This window comes from Drosophila rhopaloa, unplaced genomic scaffold, assembly GCF_018152115.1.
Source record: "Drosophila rhopaloa isolate 14029-0021.01 unplaced genomic scaffold, ASM1815211v1 contig_167, whole genome shotgun sequence".
Taxonomy (NCBI): domain Eukaryota; kingdom Metazoa; phylum Arthropoda; class Insecta; order Diptera; family Drosophilidae; genus Drosophila; species Drosophila rhopaloa.
The window spans coordinates 3,987,253-3,996,857 of NW_025335047.1; the positions used below are offsets into that span (position 1 = coordinate 3,987,253).

A 9,605-nucleotide genomic window follows, 5' to 3' on the forward strand; every position below is an offset into this window, starting at 1 on the left:
ATGAATATCGAGATCTCAGGAACAATTAAAGGTAACAAATCAAGAGTTCCGGTTCAGTAAATGGTTTAATTTGATAAAACTATAGATTTCGATCAATGGCTTTTGGCAATTCGGAAACTATCTGAGCAAAGGGAAAGTAGTTCCGGTTTCAAGGTGGTCCGTTTCAGTTTCAGTTTCCTTCTTCCTCTTCCTCGACCCCATCCACGCAACTTTCGCTGCAGTCGGCTGGCAGATCGTCGAGAAATCGGTAGCCGGCGCTCTTGAACATCTTGGCCTTCATCTGGAGGCCAAACAAGAGGCTTTTACATGCATCCGTCCCAGCAGCTCCCTGCCTATACTCACCATTAGCTGCTGGTACTGGCAGTCGTATGCGTTAATGGCTATGTCCCGCTTCCGCAGCTCATTTCGCAGTACATCGATCTCCATTTGCTGACACTGGGCCCGCTGAACGGCGCATTTGGCGGCCACCAGTTCCTGCTTCATTTGATTGCAGCGGCACTGGATAAGAGGGGCGACGTAATTAAAAGGGTTTACATTTATTTAGCCTGGATGAACTATACTTTTAATATCTCCTCGTTGCCCTTAGCCTTGTCCACCTCGTTCTCGTAGAAACTCTGCATGTCCTGCATCTCGCATTGCAATTGCTGCATGCACTGGTTCTGTTGCTGAAGATTGCCCTCGAGGTTGCAGGTCAGGCACTCCGCCTCGTTAGCCTTCTGCTCCAGCTGGTTGACCTTCTCGCCGAGCTCCTCTAGTTCCTTGCACTTTTTGCGCAGGGCATCGCGATCGGCCAGAATCTTTTGAATGTTGGCGGCATCCTTATCCGGCGAGAAGCTACCCTTACCTGGAGCACCACCTGCTGGGGTTCCAGAACCTCCTCCACCACTGCCATCAGAACCGCACTTTTTGGCGCACCGCTTCATCACATCATCCTCGAATTCGCGCAGAAGGGCCACCTCCTTTCCGAGATCGTCGATCTTCTTCTGCAGATAAGGGATGTCGTTGCTCTTTTCCGGATCGATTGGGATGCTGTCCATCTTGCAGCGCTTTGACTGTTTATCAATCAGCCGCTTCAGATTGGCATTCTCCGCCTCAAGGATGTCGTGGGCCTTGTTCATGTCGTCAATCGCCGCCTGCAGATCGTTTAGCTCCTTCTCGTCCTGCGGACTGATCTTATTAGCATCGGCCAGCTCCTTGATCTTCTTCTTGAGGGCCTTGCTTTTATCTGGGTTATAGCGCTGGTCCATAATCCGCTTAATCTCGTCACTTTCCTGATTGGCTGTCCTCAATTTATCATCGGAGTCGGCCAGTTTTTTCTGCAGCATGTTGTTCTTGATCATCAGATCCTGCATGCGGCCAATTGTGTCGTCGGCGGCATTGATGAGGCTGTCACCCACCACCAAATTACTACCGTACTCATCCTCTGGACCCAATGGATTTCTGGCAGTAAGCTTACCACCTTCGCCACGATCCTTCTTAATTGGTGAATTGCAAGCAACTAGATCAGCCACGAACTGCGACTTCTTGTCTTCGTTTGCCGACCATGATCTGTCGTCGATTGTGGATGGATAGCTCTTTAGTTTAACGCAAGCATCAACGCACTCAAACTCGTACGTCTCGTTACTAAACGGCACGTGAAAAAACTCTTTCTGAGTGGAGAACGCCATTGTTGTTCTTATCGTTCACCAAAAAAAAAAACCAATCTGTTCGTCACGCGAATTTATATAAATGCTTAAGGCTCGGTTCTGAAAGTTCTCAACAAAAAGCAGGTCCGACATGTATCAACTCACAAAAATATGTATTACTAGACAGATACAATTTAAAAATGAATTATCTGTCCCAGTCATGGCTGCTGGCAGGTGGAACTACGCCTGCTCAATTACAACTAGTTAACAATTCTGGGAGCAGTGCAAATTATTCGAGGCCCTGGGCCCTCCGCTCCGCCAGCGATTCATCTGCAGAATTCATAGAAGAGAAGCCACACGGCTGCATCGTCATGCTGGCTGTGCCAGAACTAATTGTGCGTAGGGCACTTGAGTAACCGGAGAGCTCTGACAGAGGGGCGTTCACCAGGATCATCTACAAAAAGGGGTTTATTAATGAAAAGACGGCAGTAACCAAGCACTTACCTTGTTTCTATCACCCTTTGGTAAGACGTCATTAATAAGAGCTCGTCGCCGTGAGAGATCGGCTATAATGCCGGAGATGCGTTCACTAGGTGCCACAATTTGCAGAGCCATAATGGGTTCCAATAGGCGGGTTCCACTCGTGCTCAGCAGCTGTAATGTCATAAATATTTTTTGTAAAGCACATCAAATAATTATAATTTATCTTACTTTTTGGACACACTGAGCTGCCGTAGCCATGACAAAGGAGTCAGCGGTGCCACGCCCAATAGTGGCATTGTGCAGGCGAATCTGAGTCTCCACAACCAGGCCACCAACACGAGGTCCACGTTCTAGGGCACTGATTGAGCCCTTCCGCAGAACCTGAAGGATCCGTGGTCTAAGCGCGTTCAGGCTTGGTAAGTTCTCTGGTGACTTATCTAAGCTTTGGTAAAAACAACAGGTTATCATATCAGTCTTCCAGGAAAAATCTTTAGTTTCTATCTCACCTAAACAGCTCAGTTTGATCCTTGACCACCTCCAATGTGATACTGACGTTCTGCTTGCTTCCAGCGATTTCCTTTTCCACACTAAGCGTTGTCAACGCTGGTGACTCAATGGTTTCCTTGTAGGCAATCTGCAGGGGCCCCAGATCAACGTCGATTTTATACTCGCTCAGGATGCGTGACTTGATGATGTCCATGTGCAGTTCGCCCATCCCTCCGAGCACAGTTTGCCCGGTGACGGAATCGTAGCTGACACGCAGGCTAGGATCCTCCCGTTGCAGCTGCCGAAGAGCTTGCTCCATGGCCGTTTGCGAGGATACGCTGGGGGGTTCGATGGAACAGAAGTAGACAGCATCTGGTATCTGGGGATCAATGGCAAACAGTTCATCTGATTGATCTGATTCATCGTCTTCCTCATCTTTTGTTGGATGTGCACCCAGGCTTTGCTTTAAACGCTTCTGGGCATTCTTCAGTGCTGACTGGCTTGAGGTCAGCAGATCTCCCGTGACTGTGGACTAAATTTTCATTAACAGCGAGTTAAGTAGGGGATCTAGGTATAACTTACCTTCAGACCTGCACATATGACCACATCTCCCGACTGGACAGCGCTGACCTCTCGATATTCGTCTGCCAATGGCTCATATAGCTTGGACACCACTTCCGCCTGGCCGCGAGCCGATATGAGACGCATTCCCCGCTTTATCTCACCTCTTAGAATCCTAACCAGGGTCAATGGACCACGTTGTTTGTCATGCACAATTTTAAACACCTTGCCGGCCACCTCTGTTCTGTAACATATTTGAATTAGGTTTAGAGACGGATTTCTACACACGGGATTACCACCTACCCAAAGCAGTCATAGATTTGGTTGCGTTCCTCCGGAGCAGGGAGATAGGAATTCACGGCGTCCATAAGTCGCTGAATGCCAACGTTTTTGTAGGCGGAGCCCAGCAGCACGGGCACCACTTTCTGCTGACTAGTTGCCCGTCGAAGAGCTCTCTCAATAAGTGCATTATCCACTTTGTCAAAGCTCTCCGTGCTGATAACCACATCGGCCAGTTCGTCGTCCAGTCCCGACAGCTGATCAATCAGTTCGTTACGCTTTTCCTGCAGCTGGCGCAGGATATCTGAGGGCTCCAGTTTGATATTCTTGTAGCTTCGCCCCAGATCCTTTTGCTGCCAGCTGAGCTGCTCAAGGGTGATTACATCGTTGATGGCTAAATGTTGTAGATTTTTGAATTACTAAACTCTTGGAGAGTTCTTAAATTAAGCCAATACCCAATAGTCCATGTTCGTTTTTTACCGGATACTGTAGGCAAACTGGCTGCGTTTCCAGTTTATCCTTGAGGTCCGTGACGCACTTTTCAAAATCTGCATCGGGACGATCCATTTTATTGATGAATATGAGTCGTGGCAGCTTGTGCTTGTCGGCCTGCGTCCACACGGTGACTGTTTGGGCCTCCACGCCAGCTGTGCCATCCAGAACCACGACGACACCATCAACGGCATACAGCGATTGCTCCACCTCCATGGTGAAGTCGATGTGGCCGGGCGTGTCCAACAGGTTGATGCTACGGTGAAGGGAATTAGATAGGAAAAGGGGGATGATTGAATAGGTCACCCTACCGGTGCCCATTCCAGGGAAACGTGACCGCCGAACTGCAGATGGTGATGCCTCGCTCCCGCTCTTGGGTTAGGTAATCGGTCACCGTATTGCCGCGATGCACTTCACCCATGGCCCGGGTTTTGCCTGCATAGAACAGCATGCGCTCCGTTGTCGTTGTTTTGCCTGTAATGGGTTTAATTACTAAGTAATCCTCAGAGCAATAGCCTATTTTCTTCTTGCAGCTCACCTGCATCGATATGCGCCAATATTCCTATGTTTCTGATCTTACTGGTATAACTACGCCTCCAGATTTGATTTGGCAGCTGCCAGAGGAACCTGTTGCTTTGTCCCGAACCAATTTGCAAAGCATATTTAAGCATTTTCATTGAATAATTAAATTGATGTACATGAAAGAACTCAGCAAAATAAAACCGGCAATCCAACAGCTGTTTGCCAGATATCGTTATCGATAAGTGCAGCACACAGCTGATGCGGCCAATCAAATATTTAAGATTTTGCGGCTTGATTTAAGGCACGCCAAATTTAATCGTTTTAAGAATAAAAGGAATTCAAAGGAAAAGTGCGCGTTTTACTTAAATTTGCATGCTTTTTGAACTTTTGTTTAACTAGTTTGTGGATTAATTTTTAAAATGTCTACTCGACCTCGACGCGCTGCATCTACTAAAAAGTTGGTAATTGAGCTCTCCGACTCGGATGAGGAACTGAATTCTACGGAAAACGATGATTATAGGCCTCCGGAAACAAAGAGCCGCAGGATAGATCGAGCTGCCAATTTCCTCGCAGACGGGTAAGTGGTTCCCCCTAGTTTTCCCTGTAAGGATACTTTCACACCCTAATCCCTTGCAGAACCAAGCGCCAGCGGTGGCCCACATCCAAAAAGGCAACTACTGAGGCAGCAGCGTCAAAGAGAACGCGCGCCAGGAAAGAAAAGGAGGACGAAAATGCTTGTCCCAATGAGACGAATACGGAGCCGGAGGTCATGGCACCACCTCCATCTATAACCCAATCCAGCGCCACCACTGAAAGGAGTTCCGAAGCACAAGCTCCCAAGAGAAAGCGTGCTAGAAAGGAACAAGAGAAGGAATATGCGGGTCCCAGCGAGACCAATCAAGAGTCGGAGGTGCATGACCCGCCTCCAACTATGACCCAATCAGATGTAACTGTAGCAAGCTCCACCACTGGACGGAGCTCCTTCTGGGAGCGGCGCAAAGTGTGGAACATCCATGAGCTCCTGGCCGAAACGGAGAATATCCAACCGCAGGCAGCGAGGAATATTGTGCAGCTCTTTGAGAACGAAAATACAATACCTTTTATCTGCCGGTATGCCTCATTATTTAAATATATTTGCTCAACCTAACAATCGATGCATGCTCTTAGCTACCGACGAGATCTAGTGGATCACATAGCTCCAGATCGCCTGAGAGACATTCGCAACACTTACACGGAGATCGTGGATCTGCGCAAGAGGGCCGAAAACATTGTCAGTCAGTTGGAGCGCGAAAATGTCCTGAATACGGAGATTCGGGAAGAGTTGATGTGCGCCAAGACCAACGAGGAACTGGAGTTCCTGTACGCCCCTTACAAGCCGGCGAGTAAGGGCACTTTGGCGGAGCGGGCCAAGGCTTTGGGACTGGAGGAATATGCCGATCGTTTGCTTTATGGCTCGGCTCCCAAAGTAAACCTCTTTGAAATTGTCGATCCCGGCAATGATGCCTTGGCCACGGAAGCACTCGTAATGAGTGGAATCTGCAACATCATTCTACATAACATCAGCAAAAACACAAATGTTTTGGAAGAGATTCGGAGACTGTAAGCATATTGTTTTAAAATATTTTCATATCTAGTTAATTTTAAACACTGCTATGAAAACAGCAACATATTTTTGATCAATATTATCCCATTCCAGACAAAATGTGCATCGGGTATTCCTCAAGTGCAGCAAGACCAAGGAGTCCAAGTCCTCGAAAGCTAGTACAAGTAAAGCAAGCAGTAGCAGAGGAACCAGCGGCATCGCAGACAAAAAATTGGACAGCTCAAAGTTCGAAAACTACTTCAACTTTCAGGGTGATATTAAAACCATAAAACCTCATCAAATGTTGGCCATCAATCGAGGGGAGGCCCACAAATTTCTGAGTGTCAAATTAGAGACAAACGATTACCTTAAACGAGATCTTATGCGCTTCATAACCGACCAGTATATGAACGAAGGTCTGCAGTATCCTCTAAGAAGGGAGATATTTACAAAATCCCTTGACGAGTGCTTCTCCAAGAAATGTAAGAATAACTTATTTAAAACTCTTATATTTAGCTAATCAAAGACCAATTGCAGTGCAACCCTTGATGTGCAGACAAATACGCGCCGATCTAAAGGAGAAGGCCCAAAAAGCTGCCATCGATGTGTTTGCTAAGAACCTCAAGCAACTGCTGCTAATGTCCCCTCTTAAAGGAGAGCGCATTCTGGGCATCGATCCTGGTTACACAAATGGCTGCAAACTGGCGGTTATATCTGAAACGGCTGATGTCCTGGACACGGGCGTTATTTACCCCCATGGTGCAAGGTCCAATAAGCGGGCTGCAGAGCAAAAGCTGGTTCAGTTTCTTTCAGATCACAAGTATATTACATTTAATATTTAAGTTAAAAACTTTTTACTTATTTTGTCCTCGATTTTAAAGCTGCCAAATTATTGCCCTCGGCAATGGAACTGCCTGCCGGGAAACCGAGCACTGGCTGACTGACATGTTTCATGCGGGCATCCTGGACAGCAGAAGCATTCGCTACAGCATCGTTAACGAGAATGGTGCTTCCGTTTACTCTTGCAGCGACGTGGCCACCAAGGAATTTCCCAAAATGGATACAAACGAAAGGAGTGCAGGTTTGGTCTTAACATAAAATCAAATATGAAGATTATCGATGTAAATCCCTTTAATATTATCTTTAGTATCTATAGCGCGTCGTCTAAACGATCCGCTGAGTGAGTATGTGAAGATAGAACCGCGACATTTGGGTGTGGGCATGTACCAGCACGATGTGTCCGAGAAGACTCTCACAGAATCGCTGAAGGACGTCGTCTCTGAATGCGTCAGTTATGTGGGCGTGGACCTCAACACCGCCAGTCTCAGTGTGCTCAAGTAGGTCAAGAGTCTTATATGTGATATATTATTTAAATTCCCTCTTATCCAGACACATTGCTGGTCTGTCGGAGAAGAAGGCCGAGAAGATCATTGAGTATCGGACGCAGAAGGGACCCTTTCAGACCCGCAAGGATCTGCTTTCGGTGCGAACCATAGGCGAAAAATCATTTGTTCAGTGCGCCGGTTTTGTGCGCATTGAACCATTGAGCACGGGAGGAAGACTACAGAACCCTTTGGACTGCACCTGGGTTCACCCTGAGAGCTATAAAGTGGCGGAAAGGTAAGTTTAAATCAAAACTAGCTTTATATTTTACAAACGATTATTGATGACACGATCCTTGATAATAAGGACATTTACTCTGCTTGCTCTGCTGCAATCCTTGCCTTCTGCTCCGCCGCTTCCACTAGCATAGAGGTGTCACTTAATTTATTGACTAAGTCACTGTCGCTCGAGATATTGCCTGCGAAGTTTTTGGGGCAATCATCATCGAACTTTCTAATTTTATTCACATCCTCGCTGGATTCAGAGTGGTGGCACCAGCATGGCAGATACGGCTTTAAGGGATCCTTCTTGTCGCACCGCTTGCAAGTGCAGTTTTCCATGCCGGCTTTCATGAAGCTCTTAAAGTCGCACTCCTGGCTCAACAGCGCCAAATAGTCCTCGATGGAGTGCTCCTTCATAGGGTCCATCAGTTCCGCCCAGGTTTTTAGCTTGACGATCACACCAAAGAAGTATCTGTTTAGGTCTTCGACCATCTGTAGAACTGAGTCTAGATCTTTTAAGAAAGGACTCTTCAGAGATCGGTCCAGCCTAGTCAGACGCAGATCCAACTCCTTCTTGGACTCACGCATATCCAGAAACAATTTGGTCAAATCAGAGCTAAAGTGTTAAAAATATGCAATTACAGTTGTATTGGATTACAGGTGAACCTACTTGGACTGATTGACGAGGTTGTAGGCCCTCTGAAACTCGCAGAGTTCCCGCTCCTCGGTCATCCGGCTGAGGTACTCCGGATAGATCTTAGTGCATCCGGTGGCGCCGACTAAAATGCGATAGCGCACCCCGTGGTATCGCATCTCCTTAACCTTTTCGATCTGCAAAGGCTTAGCCTTCGCAAGTTGTTTTTTGAGCTTCTTCAATTTCTGGTCAACGATTAGGATTTGCTCGTGCACGCATCGCTCCAGCTTAAAATCGTAGCGGGTATAGATGTTCTCACAATGCTTGAAGGTCGGCTTTAGCAGATGGATGGGAATGGTCGATCCCCGGCATGGCGGCGGAAGGGGACGACGCTTATACCGCTCCGGGGGATACTCCCAGCACACTCCAAATTGAGCTTGTTGAGGCACTTTAAGAGGATGCTCCCAGCACGGTGTGTACACCGTCGGGTCTTGGTAGCGATAATACGGCACCTCACCACAGGCAACAACCTTCACCTTGCCCGGTGGCAGCTTTGGAGGATAATGCCATCGCTCTTCGTATTGTCGTTTTAAATCGGCGAGCATAACGATAATTGTAAATTTTAAATCTAAAATTTGAAGTCTAAATACTGTTTGTGCTTTCAGTATCGTGGGAGAATGTGACTTGAAACTGACGGACATTGGCAAGGCCGGCTTTATAGCCCGCATCAAGGAGTTTGCCGCGTCCCAATCTAAACTCGATCGCATAGCCAAACAACACAAATTGCCCATGGAGCGGGTAAGTAATACTTATATCTTATATCCGTTTATCCTTTATATCCAATAAATCTTTAATATAATTATTTAGTTTGTATAAAAATGGTAAAAACGGAATTTTCTTTTCAGCTGGAATTCCTCTTAGTTGCCCTGCAGCGCGAATTGCTTCAGGATTATCGAGCTGATCTCGACAAGAGGCCACTTTTTAAACAAGGCCTAACACGGTTGGATGATCTCAGCATAGGCGAAGTGGTTACGGGTAGGTGGACACTTTTAGATTATGTCACATACGGAACTTATTGCCACTGTTTTACAAAATTCAGGTGCCGTCACCAACGTAACGCAGTTCGGCGCCTTCGTAGATGTCGGAGTGGAACGCGATGGCCTAATACACAAGAGCCACATGAACAACAGCGAGCTGAGCATCGGCGATCGCATAGTGGCATCGGTGGTAAAGTTGGATCTTCAGCGTCGCCAGTTGGGATTACGTTTGGAAAACATGCTGGTGGAGACGGACACGTCGTTTACTTTCAAGACGGAGGAGGATTAAAGACAAACTGC

The 9,605-nt window shown here is 47.1% G+C and overlaps 3 protein-coding genes across 4 annotated transcripts; 1 reads left to right on the forward strand and 2 right to left on the reverse strand.

Annotated features, from left to right (window-relative positions):
- Positions 1 to 46: 46 nt before the first annotated feature.
- LOC108047416 lies at positions 47 to 1,676 on the reverse strand. Its single transcript, XM_017127577.2, has 3 exons — positions 561 to 1,676; positions 343 to 498; positions 47 to 280 (listed from the first exon to the last, which is right to left on the reverse strand). Exons 1-3 carry the CDS (start codon positions 1,665 to 1,667, stop codon positions 170 to 172), a joined length of 1,374 nt encoding a protein of 457 aa, XP_016983066.1. The 5' UTR covers positions 1,668 to 1,676; the 3' UTR covers positions 47 to 169.
- A 232-nt stretch (positions 1,677 to 1,908) lies between these two features.
- Positions 1,909 to 4,655, reverse strand: LOC108047415 (ribosome-releasing factor 2, mitochondrial). Of its 2 annotated transcripts, XM_017127575.2 has the most exons (9): positions 4,465 to 4,655; positions 4,238 to 4,400; positions 3,890 to 4,182; positions 3,459 to 3,828; positions 3,177 to 3,399; positions 2,615 to 3,126; positions 2,337 to 2,550; positions 2,130 to 2,279; positions 1,909 to 2,079 (listed from the first exon to the last, which is right to left on the reverse strand). In XM_017127575.2, exons 1-9 carry the CDS (start codon positions 4,601 to 4,603, stop codon positions 1,915 to 1,917), a joined length of 2,229 nt encoding a protein of 742 aa, XP_016983064.1. In that variant the 5' UTR covers positions 4,604 to 4,655; the 3' UTR covers positions 1,909 to 1,914. The 2 variants fall into 2 exon arrangements, with proteins under 2 accessions (XP_016983064.1, XP_016983065.1); XM_017127576.2 differs by lacking the exons at positions 1,909 to 2,079; positions 2,130 to 2,279 and having other exon boundaries at positions 2,472 to 2,545.
- A 61-nt stretch (positions 4,656 to 4,716) lies between these two features.
- Positions 4,717 to 9,594, forward strand: LOC108047414 (uncharacterized protein YdcI). The gene is made up of 11 exons (XM_017127574.2): positions 4,717 to 5,025; positions 5,085 to 5,558; positions 5,616 to 6,047; positions 6,145 to 6,512; positions 6,568 to 6,850; positions 6,912 to 7,111; positions 7,178 to 7,367; positions 7,420 to 7,650; positions 8,934 to 9,066; positions 9,174 to 9,303; positions 9,368 to 9,594. Exons 1-11 carry the CDS (start codon positions 4,868 to 4,870, stop codon positions 9,592 to 9,594), a joined length of 2,826 nt encoding a protein of 941 aa, XP_016983063.1. The 5' UTR covers positions 4,717 to 4,867.
- Positions 9,595 to 9,605: the final 11 nt, after the last annotated feature.